Source organism: Arvicola amphibius, chromosome 9, assembly GCF_903992535.2.
Source record: "Arvicola amphibius chromosome 9, mArvAmp1.2, whole genome shotgun sequence".
In the NCBI taxonomy this organism is placed as follows: Eukaryota; Metazoa; Chordata; class Mammalia; order Rodentia; family Cricetidae; genus Arvicola; species Arvicola amphibius.
The window spans coordinates 111694009-111715237 of NC_052055.2; the positions used below are offsets into that span (position 1 = coordinate 111694009).

The window sequence follows — 21229 nt, forward strand, 5'->3', positions numbered from 1 at the left end:
GGGTCCTAAAGGCACCGTCACAAGACTTAACTATGTATAGCATGTTGCCAACTAAAGGCACCTGCACCCAGAAGAGCACAAAAGGGATGATTATGTCAACCAGTTTGGGCTAGAAGAAGAGGAGCAACCCTTCACTAAGGCATCCAAACAGGAGACCCTTCCCAAGTAGAACCCTGCTCCAGGGGAAACGACAGCCAGGGGCTACAGAAGGCACAGTCAATTCATCCTCACCAGGACAGTGTATGCTTCAAATGAACTGCTTTTCGGAGATTTCTTTCTTCCTCTTAAAAAGCAAGGGGTAGCAGCAGGATAGCTCAGCCAGTAAAGGCTCTTGCCACAGAAGCCTGGTGATATGAGTTCAATAGCTGGATCCCATGTAAAGATAGGAGAGAACCGGACTCCACAAAGCTGTCGTCTGACCCCCACGTGTCCCTTAGCTCATATGCCTGCACCACAGAAATAAATAATGAAAAATTTAAGTGGTGGAGCAATGGACGTATTGTGACCTAACAGGAGCCAAAAGGTCAAGACCATGATGGGGGAACTCACAGAGACAGCTGACCTGAGCTAGTGGGAGCTCACCAACTCCAGACTGACTGTGGGGAACCTGCATGGGATGGAACTAGGCCCTCTGCATGTGGGTGACAGTTGTGTGGCTGGGGCAGTGTGTGCGGCCACTGGCAGTGGAATCAGGATTGATCCCTGTCATGAACTGGCTTTCTGAAGCCCACTCCCTATGGAGGGATCCCCTTGTTCAGCCTAGATATTGAGGGGGAGCTTGGTCCTGCCTCAACATGACAGACTTTGTTGACTCCCCATAGGAGCCTTACCCATGGATAGGGAGTGGGGTGGGGAGAAGGTGGGGGGAGCGAGAAAAGGGGAAAAAGGAGTAACTGGGATTGTTATGTAAAAATTTAAAAAAAAAGATTTTTTAAAAGGAATAGTAGCAGAGGGTTGTGTGGACATGCATATCACTATTCTTAAATATGATATTTTTATTTTATTTTATTTTTAATAAAAATAAACTACTTAAAAATTTTTATTTTTATTAATTATACAATAAAATTTCATACAATAATATATATCACCTATATATTATATAATCTATATGTCACTAATTTGTGCTGTTCATTGCTCATGGGTGTGGGACCATCCAGTGGAGCATGGTCCACCTGCCAGAAGCCACACACTTAGGGAAAATTGACTCCCACATTCTGAAAGCTATCAGTTATCAACAGTTCCTTAGTTGGGGATGGAGACCCAGGAGGCCTTCCCCCACCCCATGGGCTGGATTTCAATGTTGACTGGATTACTCTTATTCAGCTCTTACACAGGCAACCACAGCTGCTATGAGCTCATGAGCACAGCAATCCTGCCATTCCCAGAAGACAAAGTTTGCCTCCGGTCCTTCCTGACCTCTGGCTACCACACTCTTTGAACCCCGTCTTCCAGGATGGCCCCTGAGCCTTGGGAGGAGGGGTGTGATAGAGATGTCCTCGGTGTGGCTGAGCACAACGCAGGCACATGTCCTTTGCACTTGGACCAGTCAGTCTCACGCTGTTCTTCACATCTGCCCTTTCCAGAAAGGCCACAGCAACGTCTTCCTTGGAGAATCAGAATTCACACGGCACTAGGGAGGGAATGCGATCCTCCCCAGATAGATTCGACAGAGAAACTAAACACACTGGCAACTGCGGAAAGACTCATGGCTGTATCACTGCCCTCTCATTACAGACCGCAGAGCGCTCTCCCTTCCCAAAATCTTGATTTACTACATAGACAAAGAAAATGATTTCTGCATGTGCCAAAAGGTCAAGTCATACCCAACGCCGCAGCAAACTTGGCAACAAACTCCCTCAGGAAAGACGTTTTTCCTAGGGGGAAAAATGGGCCATTTAGCTCTTTACTGAGAATTTTTAAGTTTGGTGGGGTTTTTTTTTCAGCTAATATAAAGTTACCACCAATTTCCTGAAAATCCAAACATGATTTTGAAACCCTGAAATTATGATGACAAAGAAATATTCCCAATTTACTTCAGCATCAAGATAAAGGAAGAAAAATCTTCTAGATTAAGAGTCCTTCTTCACGCGGTTCTCACGTTGTATTGGCAGAGGCAAAGGCAAAGTGCATGTGAATCCATATGTATGCCGGGGTATGTGAGGGGCTGTATTTAAAACAAAAATAAACTCAACTATGTCAGCATTGCAGGAGCTGAGAGCCAAAGACCACAGCTAAGACACGCCAAAAAATCTTATACTAACCAGAAAGTGCTTTCAAACTTTCCCAGAATGAACATTTTTATCATAATGATCACAGGCTCCAATTTAAGTAGCCATTGGCACCTGAGCAGAAACAGTGACCTAAAAAACTCCACGCCAAGCTAGCAGGTCATGGAGAGCAGTCCCTAGCCATTAGTAGCTGAGGGTCAGAGTCAGGGTGGCAGAGGTAAAATTAAACACCATCCAGGCCTGTGTGTTACCATCTCCCTGTTTGTCCAGACTCCTGTGTAGATTAGTGTCAACAGGCACGGGCTTTTCCTGCTGTGAAATGTAGGCTACACTCTCTAGGACAGGGGTTGGTAACCATCTCCTAACATGGTATGGGAAGTCCTTCTGTCTATGTGTTGCTTGTATTGGTTAATGAATACAAGCCTTGGCCCGATAGGGCAGAACTTAGGTAGGTGGACTGAATGCTAGGAGAAGGAATGTGGAGAGACACCATGTAGCTGCCGGAGACAAACATGCCGAATTTTACCCGGTAAGCCACTGCCATGTGGTGATATACAGATTAATAGAAATGGGTTAAATTAATATAAGAATTAGCCAATAAGAAGCTAGAGCTAATGGACCAAGCAGTGATTTAATTAATACAGTTTCTGTGTGGTTTTTTTTGGGCTAAGCTAGCTGGGCAGCCATATGCAAATCTGACAAGTGTCACTGACATCCCCAACAGCCTGTGGTTTAGCTTGTGATTTCAATGCAATGTCAGAAGGCTAGTACACAGGCCAACAAGAGAACAGCCGTTCTAACCATACCCTCAGCAAACCCCAGGGATGGTATCAGTCACGATGCCTCGGGTGGAAGTGAGTTACAATGTCACCTCTAATAGAAGTCTCTATCTGGATGTACTACAGACATATTTCTGGGATTTCTTCTACATTCATGCCAGTAGCTTCCCTGATGACATAGGTATACCCAAGGAAGGAGCCAGGGGAGGTTAGAGGAGTCTTCGCGTTTTACGTGAGAATCACATGGCCCAGTCCCGGCAGACAAAGGATAAAGGATGGAAACTACATCAGTTCATTCATGCAGGCATGTTGTCATGGTTGCTACCCTTCACTCAGATGCTTCCAAAAGTTTCTCAGTACTCTCTATGCATAGGGAATCGCCCTCGGGATGGTAACTATTTCAAAACCTTCTCTTCTCAGAAGCATATTTTTTAAAAAAAAAATAGAACCACAGGTACTAGGCTTATACCAATGAATGACAAATGACAGCATTGGCTCAGTCTTCCTGCATATTTGTAGTGTTCAATATTATTAAGGAACCATTTACTGAGGCTATAGAGATGGCTCAGCAGGTAAGAGCACTCACTGCTCTTCCAGAGGACCTGGGTTCCATTGCCAGCACCCATAGGGTGAGTCACAACTGTCTATTAATTCTAGGGTACCTAATGCCTTCTTCTGTCCTCCGCAGGCATTGGGCATGCATGGGGCGCACACACAGATGTGCATGCAAAAACAAAACAAAATAGACAAACAAAACATTCATATAAAGTGAAACAAATCTTTTAAAAATAAAACACAATTTTAGATCTTTATGCATTAGGTATTCTCAAACAGAGGTAAACACACAAAACTGAACCAAACACTGAGAATTTCAAGCAATATATATATATATATATATATATATATATATATATATGTGTGTGTGTGTGTGTATGTATATATATATATATATATGTATGTATATATATATATCAAATTCTTACTCTCCCACAGAAAGTTCCCCCTTTCTCAGTAAACTTCAGCTGGCCTTGCACAGAGCAGCACCAACACCCACCATCTGCAGGATGGAGTCAGCGAAGTCAGCGGCTGTTGTTTTAATCAGCTGCTTACCTTTCTCAAGATACGTCTCCCTGGGCATCTTCTCCCACCCACACAACTCCTCCTCCCGGTCTCAAGAGTCTGTCAAGATCCAGGAGGATAGAGTTTCATCTCGCACAACCAGCTTCTGTGGTCTGACTTCCCCTAGAGCAACCATGTTCCTAGAGATAGTCCCCATCATTACAGTTATTCAACCCCAAGAAGAAACCGGGGAGCATTCCGTGGTGACAGGTGTAGCTTTAACGCCTTCTCGCCAAGAGGGCCAATTCCGGTCACCCAAAAGGCAAAAGCAACTGCATGATTTTAGTAATGTATAAGGATGGGGCCGAGCTGACTCCTATTTGTGCCTGTATCTGAGGACATCAGAAAGAGTCCATGATTAAGATTCTCAGCGTGGGGCTGCAGCAATGGCTCATGGGTAAAGTGCTTGCTGTGTGGACACGAAGGCTGGTGTTGAAACCCCAGGACTCCTGTAAAGCCAGACACAGTGGTGTGTCTGGAAACTCAGTGCCAGGAGCAGTGTGATACGGTCCGAGGTAGAGAGAGGAGAATCCCTGAAGCCAGCACAAATATCCAATTTTAAAAAAAAAGTTTGATTCATTTTCTGTATATGAATTCTTTGCCTACCTGCATGGATGTGTACCATGTACATGTATGGTGTCTGTGGATATCAGAAGAGGGTGTTAGATCCCCTGGGACTAGATTTACAGGTGGTTGGGAGCCACCATGTGCATGCTGGGAATCAAACCCAGGACCTCAAGAGAAGCAGCGAGTGGTCTCAACTGTTGAGCCATTCCTTGCTCCAAGCCCTTGGCATTTTTATTTTTGTTTTTTTCTAATTTTTCTCATTCAAAATTGCAGAGCCTTGAAGTTCAATGGAGGAGGGAAGACGTGTGCAGGGCCCTGAGTGTTTCCCTAATCAAAACTGTATTACTCAAGCAAAACGTTCTAATCCCTCAGGGAGATAAGAAAGAGAACAGGGAAAGCTCTTAAATCACCAAACCAAAAAGATGGCATTACCAGTCATTATGAGGGTCTTGGCACCGTCTAAGAATAAAGGGCATCTTGCTGCACCAAGCTCCCCATGAAGTTAGCAAGATCAGAAAAATAATGAGGCAAGTTATTATTTTAAGTGTTTATCCTATCTTATAAAAGTAGGGGCTGTGTCTTGTGAAGTGTTTTGGTGGGGTGTGTGTTATATAAAGCTAAGCAGAAATGGCTACTCAAGCTGAGCCAGTGTCCTGGAATAGAGGGAACAGCTGGGGGTTAAAGAGCACTCGGTGTGACTCCAAGAGATCCTGTCCCCAGCTTTGCAGTGACACAGCTCACGGCCTTTGATGTCCTAGGGCTGAAAAGCAATCTAGATGTTCACTGCTGCAGGCAACAAGAAGGAGCCAGAGAGATGGGTCAGAGCACACCTAACTGGTAAAGATGCTACCAAACAAACAAACAAAAAACCACAGGTGTCTAAGGCACACAAAAATTCCTTCAGCTTGTCACTGTAAGAAACACTTTGTTTTCTTCCTCTGTAGAGAGCCATGAGATGACGGGACTACAGGTTACATAAGCAGGAAGTTATGAGGTTTCTGGATTATGCAACCCTTCAGAATCATGGCTGCGTTCATTCTTTCTCAACTGATAATGATAAGCCCTCCCCCCCCCCGGGGAAACATGCATAAGTTATGAGGTGTTTGCGCTTGGAACATCTGGAAACGGGATGGCTAAGCGCTGGTGGGCTGTTATATAAGACGCCCTTCCATTCACTGAACTGGGACTGCAGGGCCGTGACCGACTGTGGCTGCTCCTGTCTTAAAGTCACACACGATAAATATCCTAAACTACAGTCGCATCAACGCTGTCTCCAGCTTACTGAGGTTTAGGTCATCCACAAGTTTTGCTTTGCTCGTTCAAAGATGATTTAATTTAATCAAACACTCCTACAGATGATGAACATTGCTCACTGTGAGACTAAATATGCACCAGGAATCCATAGACACAGCCATCACTTTGACCTTAACGCAACCACACCCTCTCCTTTCTCTGCAATCACCCTCTACTATGGCAACTTGGATGCCCTAGGCCACAGGCATCCCCAGGCAGTGTTCCTTCACAGTCCCCAATTTAACTGTTTTACCTTCTCATCAGACACTCAGACTCCATCCCCGGGCTTTCTGTATCAGCCACTACATCAGTCTCCACCAAAGGGTGTCTCTTTGTTCACTAATAAGTAAACAGAAAAGTAGAAAGGGCCCAGTTCCCCTAAGAAATGCAGATACAGATCCACACCGGCTTCAGCTGGGCACTCAACCCGGACCGACTGGCAAGGTTTGCATTCAACGCACTTTCTGGACACAGCAGCCCCAAGTCCTCTGCAGTTCCCACGAGTACCAAACACCGTCTTCTAGACAACTGTCACCGCTAAGTAGAATGAAGTTTCTGCCGTCTACCTCAGACACTCAGGAAATTCTCTCAAAAGCCTGTTCATCGAGTAGCTGAGAACCTGATACCTTTCAATCAGGTAGCTCACACGTGGCAGAATCAGAGGCCTCAGTCATGAGTACCTAGCAGAAGGCTGAGGATTGGGAACAGACATTGCGCTGTGTCACTAACAGGGACCAAGTGACAGTAGAAGGATACAGCATGTGGTACACCTCTACCTTAGCAACATACACCTTAGCAACAGCTTCCACAAATTCATGCAGGGTCGCAGGCAGAATGGCTCACTCACTGCTGCCTTTAGTGAGAAGCAGTCCTCTCACTAGTGTGTCTAAAACTCCCATCCAACAGTGAGCTTCCAAAGACCTGATCGTGAATGTGATCACAACAGAAAACAGACAAAGAAGGGAAATCCAATGTTTATACCGTCAAGCACCTTCTTCCGGTGCCCCACGGAGCACACTTTAACAACTGGATCGCAAGAAACAGAAATATTTTCCTAGCTTGGCTCAAGCCGCTCACTGTGACATTCAGGATAGCTGACAGGCATGATCTGATGGCTGGTCCTGCCCTGTGATTAATCATCAGTGATTTCTATCCTGGCGAGGGTTACATCAGAATTGCCAAGAGCCTGGAAACTCTCACCACCTGGGTGATACCCAGGGGCAAGAGCTCAGGAACTCTCGCTGCTCACACACTGATGAGATTTTTTTCCTGGGATGCTCAAATCATGGGTTTTAGGCTTGCTTGATTTCTTCTTGATTCTCTCTACAGTGCGTATTTTTCTTTTTGTTGACAACAATCTACCGTGCCTAGAAACCACTTTGCGAGCCTATGTTCCACTTGGGAACATCTTAATACTTTTGCAGATGGCTCGGAGCCTTTCATTTTTTAAAAACAAGCCATGAATCCTAAATCATCTTGCCAGATTTCTGTACTGCTCTATAAAATACACCGGAGGTGACTGCAGTCATTTCTCTCAAGACAACAGAGCTGTCAATGAACCCGGGCAAGGATCCTGGGATCATTAGCTCAAGGCAGGTATCCAGAATGCCCATGTTAGTTTGGATTCCCTCCAAAAGACCTTGAAATAAGAGTCTTGGTTGGTTCGGGTCACGTAGGATAATTAATTCAGGAGGCAGCCACAGGAGCACAGACAGGGAGTGTGACCGAGGTCAAAGAAAAGTCAGTGATGCTCACAGTATGGAACAGTCACCGTCGGGACTCAATCCCCCCTGAAAATGCTGAGATGTTAGCCATAGGTCTCCAAGAGCCCTACCGAGGCTCCATTCTTCCCCTTGTGAAGGCTGTCCTTGGACACTCAATCCCCTGAATGATCATGTACATGCCAAGCCGTTGTGCATCAGAGAACATTCTTACAGGGCTACTGAAGTGCCTAGGCATGTCTGTAGAGACCACTAGATAGGAACTGTCAGGATACACAGCAAATAGCCATCTTGGACTTGGGAGCACTCAGAGGCTGGTCCAGCATCCACCAGAGTAGGCAAGTAGCCACCTCCTGGCTCAATCAAACTGGCATGGCCAGTTGGCTCTACAGAGTTCTTCAGTCTTGAGCCCCAGGCTCTCCAATGTCTATAGAGTAGAGGATCATTGCCCCTCAAGGTTTAACCAGTGTTTTCTCTTTCTCAGCCTCCCCTCTTCCAAAACCATATGTTCGTTCCCAGGCTTAGGTCTATTCTGCCACTTCTAGGATTCAAATTCACCCTTTCTTTGGAGATCCAGGCTAGCAACTACAAAAGCCTGAAAATACCTTCCTTGGCTGTGGCCCCGACTTTCTTCCTCTTCTAAGATACTCTAGTGCCAATGACGAATGGTGAGGGAGAATCCTCAGCCCTAACTATCGCAAGGGCAGTGACCAAGATGTGTGTTTCTCCTGTAAACCCCTTCCACCTCACTAGAGTCCCCACTAAGCATAGGCACCCCCGACAACTGGAGAAAATGAGTCAAGGTTTCGTCCTATCTCTGCACCAACAGATGGGGATCACGTGTTTGCTGTGGGTGATTCTAAGAGAGGTAAGCAGGGGACAGGGTTAGATTGAAACCCCCATAGGAATAGAGGCACTGCATTAATGATATGAGCAGACAGAATCGAGAATGGAGAAGACAGGGTAAGCTTAATCAGAACAGGCAAGGACGTCATAGTTACTTACGTCAGTCACGAGACAGAGGTCAGCAGTTGTAACCAGAGACCAGAGAGTGCCAACACCTTAGTCTTGTGTCCGGTGGACTCAAGAGCCTTGCCTGGTTGCTTATCTTCTGATGAGGTAATTATTTTCAGCAGGGAGCATTAGCATCTAGGGGCCAGGACAATTTCTTACCTTCTTCAAAAGTGATCCAAAAGATACCAGAATAACCCACATTGCCACTGCCTTAGTTTTGTGTTTATCCTAAGTCTAATAATTATGTGAACTCTAAGCCATAACTGATCACTTCAACGGTCTGGCAGGCACGAGGCATGTGACAGGAATAAGACTCCACACCCGGAAGGGAAAGTAAGAGTCCAGAAGACTCAAGTGTGAATCAGTGCACATACCCAATGTAAGCCCACATGAGGAGCTGAGGGAGTGTGGAGGCCGAGTGTTGAACTCCGTCTGGAGGCTTGGAAGAAGCCACCTATCATGGAGCCAGTGGCAACAGGCTTGGGAAAAGAGGGTGGAGGGGCTGGGCTGTTGCTCAGTGACACAGTGTTTCATAAGCAATCTCAAGGTCCCGGGTTCTAGTGTCACAAGAAAAAGAAAAACAAAAAACAAAACAAAACAACAAAAAAAGGATGTTGGAGAAGGAGCTCTCACTTTGAGCATGGGCCAGACACATGTGCAAACGGCCATGCTGATGTAGGTAATAAGTTATGTTAATGTTTAGGGACACACAAAACAACTCAAAACTGTTATGTTTGCTTTAACTACATGTAGCTTTCCATCTCTAAGCTGAAGAGATCTTACAGGGGTTGTAGAGATGGCTCAGTGCTTAACCATGTGTACCTGCTCCTACAGAGGACAAGTATTCTAGTCCCAGTACCCAAGCCAGGAAGTTCAGGATCATCAGAGGACCCCAGCACTCACCTGTTGACACCTACACAGATACATGCACACACACTCTAAAATAACAAAAATAAATATTTAATTTTAAAAGGTGATTTATATTCTTTTAGGTCTATAAATTGCCAATGATATAAAATCTATTAGATATTGACCCAGGAGAAAGCTTTAGAGGATTGGGTAAGAATATAGTCCTTAGGCTGTGAAACAAAGGAAATCAAGGCAAGGGTGTTTGACCCTGAATATTAACATCTTTGGTGAATGACGACTGCCTTTCCTTTCTTCTCCCCTCTTCTGGGTTTACACGATTCCAAACTAAGTAGGACAAACCAGGGCTCCCTGGTGCTGTGTCATACTTCTGGGATAGTTTAGACAGCATGGAGAAGACATGGGCACTTCTGAAGTGGTGAAGCCCAGAAAGTGGTATCCATCCTGGTAAGCAACTGAATGCCAAGACTAGGAAAACCATCCCCAACTCTGCTCTTCTTTACAAATTCCTCTAGAAATGGAGCCAGGGCAGAAACGGAATGCAAGCCAACCCCAAATAACATATTGAAGTTGCTCATTCTTCACTGGAATACAAGACGTTGGAAACGATTCGGAAACTTTTGCCATTAGAATGGAGAATTCAAGCCCAACACCCAGAAATAAAGCCAACCAATTTATTGAGTATTCTTTCTAGTCTGCCAAGAGAACGTTGGAATTTGATGACTCTCGTATAATATTTGTAGCGATTTTCTATGTCTTGACAAAATAAACACAGACACACATTTTCATGCTATTAAAATCAAAGATTTTTAACCTTTGGGTAGTTTACATTAGCATTCCAACGCTCTACATGTTATCACGCACCTTTTTTTTAAAAAAAAGAAGCCTTCGAAAATAAACACACAGCTATTTAAAGCCAACTGACTTCTTTGCAGTTTGGAACCAGAATACTCCAGAAATTACTTATACTTTCAATAGACAGAAACAAGCCGTTTGAGTGAGTCAGAAGTGCTAAGTAAACCTTATCTCAGTAGAAAAACAATTTAGAAATGATACGAGCAGAAAACTCAGCAAGCTAATAGGGTAGGGGAAGGACGCGAGCCATCAGTTAGGCAGGAAGAGGGACAGGCGATGCACGACAGAGCATCAACATTCCGTTAACACAAGGAAGATGCTTGGCCATTCTGCCCACTAAGGAGACAAATATGACAACAGTGGTACTTCTCACTGGGTACCAGAGGCTGGGAGAGCGCCGGGCTGGCCAGATGTGGAGGACTTATCTCTCCTATCCATTTCCCATGTGGTAAGAGCCCAATTTGGAAGACAAGATGAAAACTCAGGAAAATATTAAAGTTGCTCACATCCTGTGGCCTAGGAAGTCTACCTGGGAAACTTCATGGGACCTGAAAATATAGAAGTAGGTGAATCAGTTTGATGGTAGGAGAAAGAAAACTCAACCTGCTGGCCATGCCAGAGATTTGATGAGTCACCTAATCATCTAGTCATCCTCTGCACACCTACAATGTCACTTCAAGCAGTTACAAAAGTAACACCATTGGTGAGCTGACCAGGAAGATGGATGCCCTCGTGTTACTTTTCTGAGAAAATCTGATTGCAAAACTACGTGTAGAATGAGCCTGTCTTCAAACGATAGAAAGACACAACGTCTGTGTAGACTGAGTAACCAAAGCTACACAGAACAAGCTGGAGTTTTATTTTTATTTCAGGGAAGACATATTTTTCTTTAAGGGTAATTTCTGGCAAAAACAACAGAAAGGGAACCTACCCCCTCATTCCTGAAATCTCTTTAGTATCTCCTGATAAGAATGTCGCTTCCTATCAAGGCCCCTATAAAAATGCAGCAATGAGCCACCAGCCATGCCTTAATGGCCCCAAAGGGGGCACTGGGTGGGAAGAAGCCACCACTGTGATTTATGACCTTTAGCTAATGAGGAACACCACATGACAGCTCGGTCCTGTCAGCGGCTGCAAAGCCCTTCATGGGAGTAATTTAACTGCTACTGACAGACCTAATAGATGTCACTGCAGTCTCTTCCAGCCATGACTGACAGAGCAGAGGGACAGCCAGGCAATGGCCATGCAGGATTTGGGAAGCCACTGAAACTGGGTGCCCATTTCCAGGCCAGGACAACCCTCAGAAACTGAGGGGACAGTCACAGTCATAGAGACACACACGACACAGAATGGAAGACACGGGCTTAAGATCAGAGGATGAAGACAGCCCCAAAGCTCTGAAGCCACAGGCAGGAAGTACAACACTCACTGAGAAGAAATAGCGATTGACATTGTACCGTTACCCATGTCATTCAAAACCAATTACGAGGTGGTCTAAAACAGACTGTTCTTGCAAAATAAAATGTATGAATTTCAACACCCATGAACAAGTCGTATCTTCTCACAGCATCAGATATTAGGTCACACACATCCACATACTGTGCACACATACCCACAACACATACACTCACAAAAACACATGCACACACAACATACACATTCATGCAGTCACACATGCACACATTATACATGCATACACAGAGATACACACATACACACTCACATACACTCAAACACATACCTATACTCAGGTCCACATGCACATGTGCATACACGCATATAACATACATACACATATATAATACACATGCACACATGCACACACACATACGTGTGATCACACACACACACACTTGCACAGTGGAAAGAGTAATATTCTATCAAGCAGGCTTTGTAAGGAAACCAAGATGTCCTTCAGCGAGAATATTGCTCAGTGCTAACAAATGAGTTCTCAAGGCCAGAGAATACACTGAGGACCGTCTATATACATGCTGCTGAGTGGACACAACCCAGCAAAGTCACAGTGCAGTGGATGAGTGACAGATACACCTCAGTACTAAAAAAAGGAGCCACAAAAGCCACGGACACATGAGAATATATTACCAAGTGAAGAAGTCTCTACAGACTGGCTCTCAATTAACCATGTGCATTTAGAGTTCCTGCACTGCTTCAGGACAATAGCTCATGTCTTTCTAGTAGTGTGTCCCATGGTGCATGGCTATGTAGTCATCTCTTGGAGAGTATCTTGGTGCTCTCCTCATTTTGATAATAATAAAAAAGTTCCTATAAATATCCATGTGCAGATTTTCCCATGGACTTGAGGTTTTATTTTTTCTTTTCTTACTTGTGCACACTAAAAAGTGCAATTTCATTTGGAAAGGCTCTGTTTGGTTTTGCATGAAGATGTCTTCCAATGCATCTGTAGCATCCTGCTGCCCATCACCTAGGAGTCAGTGCTCCAGCTGCTGCACAGTAGCCCCAGCGATCCCTGGTGTCGGCACACTGAACTTCAGCCATTCTGGTAAGCACCGGGCGGCATCTCACTTACCACGCCCCTCTCCAGAGACAGTGATGGTCATCCTCTCACTAACCCTCTGCCTGCCCTCTTCAGTGAAGTACCTATTTGGTCCTTTGAGCACAATCTAAGCTCTTGGCCTGGTTACTGTTGATTTTTAAGAGTTCGGTGTATCTGTCGGCTACACTCTAACCAGGCACGCCTTTGTAGGTAAGACTCCCCACCTGAATTGTCCTGTCGCTTGATGCCACCGAGACGATCTGAGTGCCAACCCTAGGACTCACACGGTAGAAGGCAAAGACAGACTCCCAAAAGTCATTCTCTGATTGACACACATAGACTGTGGTGTGTGCATGCACGCACGTGCAAGCACACGCACGCACGTGCAAGCACACGCACACACATACACTCTGTCTCTCTAAATAAATAAATAAAAACGGCTGATTTGTAGAAAGAGGTAGACATAGCTGTGGGTTTGCTCTCCTAGAAGTCCAGACTAGATTGGCTGTCTCTATGGACAGGGGCTGCTCTCCCACTGCCCATGACATCTCTAGCTCTCAGAGGCCAATGAGCATCACCATGTGTTGAGGCAGCATCTACATAATATACCCCACACAGCTCAAGCACCAACGCTTCCTGTCCAGAAGAAACAAAGGTTGCTGAACAGGTCAGATACTACTTTTAAAGATTTAAATTTAAAAAAAAAAAAAACCATAAAACCCTTGTGAGCTACTTACAACAGATTTTGAATTTGTTTAGCTTATGGATTATTTAAAAGTCTCATCCTGAGAATAACATGAATTTATCAAATTAAAATCCTAGGGCAATCAGACCCCAGATAGGAGTGGCTCCATGTTTAACCATAATCTCTGAAAAGGCAGGTGTTATTTATAAGCAGGGTGAGCTAACTTCTATCCATCCTTGACCTCTGCAATTTCCAAGGACTGGGGCATAACGAAGCTGGTATGATTATCACTAGTTATTCTTGGCCACTGTCACTGGTAAGCATCATCACAGAGCACTCTAGACTAAGAATGGAAACCAGCCATGTATTTTCTCTATTTTCCCACAGGTATGGGTGGGGAAAGGCATTAGGCTTTGGAGTTTTAGAGAAGTCCAACCTGTGAACTCGGGAGATGCCTCAGTGGGGAAAGCACCTGCATCCCAAAGGTAAGGACCTGAGTTCGGGTCCCAGCAGCTTTGTGAAAGCTGAGTGTAGTAGCATACACCTGCTGCTCCAGCATCAGGGAGGGGAGACAGTGGGGTTCATCAGGGAGGGGGAGACAGCGGGGGTTAATACACCTGTTGCTCCAGCATCAGGGAGGCAGAGACATCAAGGGGTTCACTGGCCAGCATCCTAGTCAGATTGATAGGCTTTTAGAACAGTAAGAGACCTCATCACAAAACAACTAAAGTGGAGAGCCATCAAAGATGACATGAGACATCAACACTAGTCTCTACCTACATGCAAGTACATCGACAAGCACACCCAAGACCGCATAAATATAGCATGCACATACACACGCGTGCACACACACACACACACACACACAATGTCCTCATGCTGTTTTCTAACTCATTCGGGCATGTTACTGCTCACAGAGACCCCTTAGTTCACTTTCTGACACACTAACGGGTTACACACTCACTGACAGGAATTCTTTGGTCTAGCATGCTGGGCCTTGTGTTTCTCTTTCCTCCAAACACTGCGGACACTAGCTAGTCAGCTGCCTATCTTCTCTAAGACATTTCCCTCCAGAAACAAAAACGAGCACGTGGCCTTTTATCATGTTAAGATGGCCCATCAGACACCCACTAAGGGAATGGAACCAAACATAATCTCATGGAAATGTTGGCGAGTCTCTTGTTTCTTTTGGGAGGAAGAGAAAAGCCAGATGTGGTGCCATTCATTTCCAAACCAGAACACACATCGGGCCATTCAGAGAATGCTTGGCACCCCTGCTGCTCCCGTAGGGCATCCACCCTAAGCTGAAGCAGACCCGGTCAAGACGGGTGCTCCACTTGGTCCACCTCAGGAACAGAGCTTCATCAATGCTGATCCCAAGCATTCGGAATTGGACATGAAAACTTTAATTCCAACTCCCACTTACCCTCACCGGTCTACAAAGAGATTGATGAACCCATTAAAAGCAAAAAGAAGACTGTAAGAAAAATATTTACCTAATTTAAGAGACAGACCCGTCCAATTTGCCTTCACAGTGCAGTCACCCAAATGTGATAAGTTCTCATTAGGAACACTTATCTCTACGTCAGGGCAGCTCTAACCGGAATTCCACTGGGGAAAAGCTAACTTGTTCAAAGCGCTGCTCGTATTTTAATGAAGTTTCCTTTCATTTAAAGTGGGCTGCAGCTCAGAAACTGAAAAGACAGCCTGAAGTTATTCCAGGTTAGCAAAACTGTGTAGTTTGAAACGCTTTAATCCTTAAGTACTGGTTTCACTAGCACAGACCTCAAGACTTCTCTTTCTTGGGCTTGAGAGCTTCAGTTCTATATTCTCCCACACAAAATAACTTCATATTAGAGAGAAGAAACACGAAGAGTTTGTTTGTCTTACTCATGACTCCCCCGAGGAGAATCTTGGAGTCACCAACTGAAATACTGTTGCTCCAATGTTAAATTCTCGGTTCTTTCTGGCTTAAATGAACCTCGGCCCTTCCAATAATCCAAACACTCTGGGGAGCGGTTCCAAAAGCTCTTTATTCCTCAGTCTTATGGGTGCGCATGCACACGCATGTGTCTGCCTGTCTGCGTGTGCTTCTCTAAAACACCCTGCAGAAAATAACCGCTGATCTTTTCCCTACTCCTTTCTACCAAGCATTTGGGCAGAGGGAGAAGAAAGAGGGACTAAAAAAGAGGGGGTGGGGGATGAAAAGGCGTGATGGGACAAAGGGGAAGATGAAACACCCAATGCTCTTCTCAGAGCTATCCTTGACGCATGCAGAACGACACTGGGTTGTCATCATTCCCGATGCCTCCTGTGAGCTGACCACGAAGGTGACCCAGGTGTAAGACAGCCCATCTGCAGCTGTGTGGCTCTTAGCACACCAGGGCAGACAGTGGGCTTCTCCAGTCTTCAGCTGTGTCTGCCCCTACCCCTGCCTCTGACCTCCCATCTTCCTCACGACCCACCAAGCTTCTCTCGCAGATGGTGAGGGTTTGATTCCAAAACTCTGACCTCAACAACAACTAGAGGAACTTGTCCGATCCACAAATTCCCAACCCAGCCCTCCCTGGGCCACTACCTACGAGCAACTGAGCTTCAACTTCTATAGAAGATGCTACATTTTCTAACTGAAGGAAGCCCGGGCTTTGGCTTGGTTCCTGCGTGCCAGGCAGTAACCACCAGCACTTCCGCCAGGGAAGCAGCAGAGGCACCCAGGCAGCCATTCTGATAAAGAACGAAGGGCTTAGAAGATAAGATTTGAGGAGAGCTCTTGGAAGCTACTATGGAAAACACAGAACTAAATTCTGGGAAGCTGAAGAAGGAGGCAAACCGGGAGAGTTGCGGGCATGAAATAAATGTTTGCGTAGACTCAAATATTCAAGCTGAGCACTATAAAGGCTGGAGTGAAAAAATATAACAACACAGCTGAGTTGTCCCTCGGCAGACAGGGATTATCCACACACTGCAGACCTTCGCATCGCCATGGGGTTTAGATTTAATGATCATCTAGTACATGGCATGGGCCCAGGAATATACATGCACACGTTAGTCTCTTTAATAATGAGAGCTTGGAACAATGAAAACTTGAAAATGAACAGCCATCCCTCCTACAACACACAGACACAGAAGGCAACAGCCCACCAGATGAGCAAATAATTACCTTCCAAAAACCCTCCTGCTGTTCAATTTTAATTTTACTAGCTACAGAATGTAACGGAACTTCACATCTGAATGAAACCACTTTAGAAGAATAGGAATATATACGTCTGTTCTATTTTAAATCACGAAGTGGGGGGTGTGGTTAGGATGGTAGGCCAAGAACTGATTCATCAGCTTCATGTTTAAATAATGAGAGCCATCAAGTCAGCTGAACAGTAAACTTCTCTGAGGCATACCTTTGACTCTTTCTCTCTTCCTTTCTGGCACATTCTTCTCATTGTGGAGCACTGTGTACAACCACAGCACTTCATAAATAATTACAGAGTAAGATGAAGTGAGTGAGACCTGAGCCTGCAGGGGCCAGTTCTTAGGCTTAAGTCCAGAGGTTAGCTTTAACAGGTGAAGACTGACCCAAACGCTCTCCAACTCACTGCTGAAATAGTCTTCTCTCCCAAGCGTAATAGATCATCAGGATGTGGCATATGGCTGAGCGTCCCAAAGAGCCGAGTGTGTCAGTGGCAGAAGCCATTCTGGAAGCGTGACACGATCCCACTCATCCCCACGGTTCCTAACTCTCTAAAGTCCAAAACACATTTCAAACAATTTTTTAACAAAATCAATCGTTTCTTATGAAAATTGGGGGTGGGGGTGGGAAATCTCACTATGGGTACATGAACAAGCAACCTGAAATCATCCCCAACAGCCCTAACATTCATGTTTCCTCGGGGTTTTCTTGGGAAGACTGGTTAAATTTCATTCTTATAAGCCAGAAATGAAGCTAATTTCATTTCTTAAGTAAAAATATCTGACAATAGGGAATGAGGCCCCAGGGTATGCTCAAGTTTCAATTCTTCTAACTAGAAAACTGGAGATTTTTTTTAAACAGTCAAATAAACAGACAGATGATCCACTGGTGATGGTGTCCTGTATTGTGTACTGAGAACAAAACAGCCCATGATGAGAACTCAATTATCACGAGCATTTTCTTCAGCATCAAGTACATGCAAGGCTTACACACAGACTTTGACCTACACCTGGAGACTCAGCCTGTATGACTGGGACTGTTTAACACCAACAGTCCCAATTTCTTGTCACCATTTGATAAATAAAAAAGGTAACAAGACTGAAGTTTCTAAAGGCACGCCATGTTTGGTTACAAGTGCACATACATACAAACACACCACACACACACACACACAAGTTCTGTAATATTATTTCTATTCCATAAGAATGCAGAATGAGATTTAAAAAAGAAATCTAAACTCAAACATGAAAGAAAATTGAGACCCTGTGCAGTGTTAAAACATTGGTTAGCAATAAAAGTCAGAGGAGACGGAGCAAAAAGACAAACTCAACAGCGGCGACAAGACAAAGGCCAGACCACACGGCAGGGTTCAGCTGGCAGGAATGCTGTGTGTTGGATCATCTGGTGGCATTTGTATTATCCCCTGATGGCTACAGACATTTTTATTCTTCATTAAATATACACAGCAGAAATGTTGAAACAAGAGTATATTTGCACAAGAAAAAGCATTCTTAAGTATGCATACTGGAAAGTCACATTTGAGAATACCATATAATCCTAAGGAAAAAAAAGTTAAGTGAGCGCTCCTCCCATCTCTAGGCTGCTCTCCTACGGCATAAGGCAGAGAAACGTCCAATCTAAAACACAGTGTGGTCAGGTGGATGGAGAGAGTTCTTTCAGAAAGGAAGTCTAGGGTTCATTCACATGAAAGAAAGGCACAGGATACAACAGCTCTTAAGTCTAGGCAGCCACAACAGAAGGACTTTAAAGTCTAGACAGTGGGACACAGGCTACCATCCCGTGCAGAACTGCCATTCCTCATGGCTACTGAGCGGACAGACATTCTGGAGATCACAGGTTACTGGTAGGATCTTTTATGGAAACATTTTTTATTCTAATACTGCTATTCAAACATTTTTCTGCTGTTACAAAGCTGCCTATTTATTTTGATCACCAAGGTCCTCCCCAAATATGGCTATCTGACAAGTATCTTAGGACAAAAGTGAACAGAGCAAAGGCTTATTTCTCCAGCAATAATGTGCACTGATTCCATAATCTCACTTTTGAAACAGAACTTACTCCCCTGCCCAAATTACCTTTCTTGGATTTGGCTCCGATCTTCAGTTTGGATGGCCAGGCAATCTGCGTGTGTGTCTCTTCCATGATCTGAGTCAGCAGTTAAGAGAAAAAAAATATTGACTCAATTAGGAACTTGTATTTACAGATAAGATTTTTCACACATTAAAAAAAATCTTATTTTCATGTGTCTTGCTTTGTGCTGACACAACAAAATGATTTCAGCTTAAAGCAATGCAAACTTTTTTTTTAAAAAAGGCTTGAGGGGGAAAAGGAGATGTGTTTTTCTAAGCCCTTAATCTATTGAAAGTATCCAAGTCTGTGTTGTTCTCTCCCTGATTCCAGGGTTTTAACAGAAACAAGACCTAAAAGTACATGGACAAGTAATTAACTCAGCTGGTTGCCAGGACCATCGAAGACACTTGTACTGAATAAGAATCACCCAAGACCATGTCAGTACACCAGACGTGATTCTTGTAACTCAAAACTATGAGTTAGGCCATATTAAATGAAGATTTTCCCACCATCCCCCCAAAAAACAAAACTCTGGGCACATGTGTATTTCATTAAAACTGATGAAATGCTTCTAAACACAGCACCCCTTCACGAAGCTGCATTTCTCAGCATCCTTCCCGTTCTTCCCACCCATACACACCAATAATCCCATTAGGAGGCACGGAACCACAGGGAGACTCGCACATAAAGAGTGGGGGAAGACAGAGGGCAGGCACCGGAAGCAGGGCAGGCAAGGACTAGGCAGGCCACCGGGGAAATGAAGATGACCCCACAGCACAAATGAAGTGGACAGCAAATCCAAAAGGAATCAGAGTCCTCAAGACAAAGTGTCCCTCCTTCCTTCTCCTCCATTCCACAGGATTGCTCGCTTTGTAAGCCGAACAGAGAACGCACCCCACGCAAGAGCAAGCAACCTCTAGTAGCGGCCGTCAGTCGTTACTCAAGACAGGCCGTTTTGATTTGTTTTTAATTTTCGCTTTTCGAGACAGGGTTTCTCTGTGTAGTCCTGGGACTCTCTGTAGACCAGGCTAGCCTCAGAGATAGGCCTGCTTCTGCCTCTCTGCCCTTGCTTCCCAAGTGTTGGGATTAAAGGCATGCACCACTATGCCAGGCCTTATTTTCTAACATAGATTTAGAGTTAACTACATAAATCAGCGGTGAAGACAACCGCATGCATTAAGAAGACAATTAACAGAACGATTTCCTCCTGGGGCCCATAGACTAGGCATGAGACTAGGTGGTTAGCACACAGCATCCATTGCCAAGTCTCCTTCATCTGAGCAGCCACCAGCTCGCAGATGTCTCAGGCTGGAAGTCTAACCATCCATTGTCAGGGATGTTAGGAGCTGGGCCAGCATTTGAAGATCCAAGAATCTGGCATAGCAATTCAAAGCTCTGATTTTCTGGACGAGTTGGTGGATTCAGCACAAGGAATTCATGGCAGCCCTCTGCTGGCACAGAGAACAGTTGCCTGCTGTGGACTGGGTCAGCGGACCCTCAGCTGCTCCAGATACCCCACTGTGGCCCTGATGCTGAGGTCAAACGTCACTTGTATGTTGCCGCTGACTAGTTTGGAGTGCTCACTGGCTGCCTGGCCCCGTGTCTACACTGCTGTTTTTCTTGAAAAATATTTCTATTTAAGAGCAACAAAACAAAAAGTGAGCCCCACTGCCTTGGCTTGGTCTACATACTGATCTGACCCAGAAGAAAAGTGAGCCTCCTGCCCTCACACTCCAAGACCTGGTCCTTGTCCGCTCGTCTTTGCTGATGAACTAAGTTGTCATCAGCATTCATTTGGTTAGTTAACTCTATGCTGCCGCCATTTTGTTTTTTGTATTTTTTGGAAAGCGTTGGTTGTTGTTTAGTGACAGGGTCTCGCCTATCCTGACCTGAAATCTGTAGTCTTCCTGTCTCAGCCTCCCAAGTGCTGTGATTACAGAGTGTGGCAACCAAGCTCAACTCTACAGGAATATTAAAAACTAATTGAAAAGGGGAGGGTTTCTCAGTGGTTTAGAGCACTTGCTGTTCCTGCAGGGGACCTGGGTTCTGTTCCCAGCACCCACGTGGCAGCTCAGAACCATCTGCAGTCTCTGGGGGTGCTCTGCACACACATGGGGCACATACAGACACATAGTGGGGAAAACCAATGTTTTGTCTTTTTTTAAAAAAAAAAATCTTTTATTTTTGAGATTACAAGTTATCATTTTCCCCATTCCCTTTCTTCCCTCCACACCCTCCCCTAGATCCCTCCTTGCTCTCTTTCAAATCCATGGCCTTTTACTCATTGTCAGTACACACCATAGACGGATAT

General features: G+C 44.9%; 1 protein-coding gene across 9 annotated transcripts in view; it reads right to left on the reverse strand.

The window, feature by feature from the left end:
* Positions 1-21229, reverse strand: part of Bicc1 (BicC family RNA binding protein 1) — a 218760-nt gene that overhangs the window by 78269 nt on the left and 119262 nt on the right. For all 9 annotated transcript variants that reach the window (XM_038342823.2, XM_038342819.2, XM_038342818.2 and 6 more), the window contains one exon: positions 18924-18993. In XM_038342823.2, coding sequence (XP_038198751.1) covers positions 18924-18990 — 67 coding nt within the window. In that variant the 5' untranslated portion in view covers positions 18991-18993. The remainder of the gene's footprint in view (positions 1-18923; positions 18994-21229) is intronic.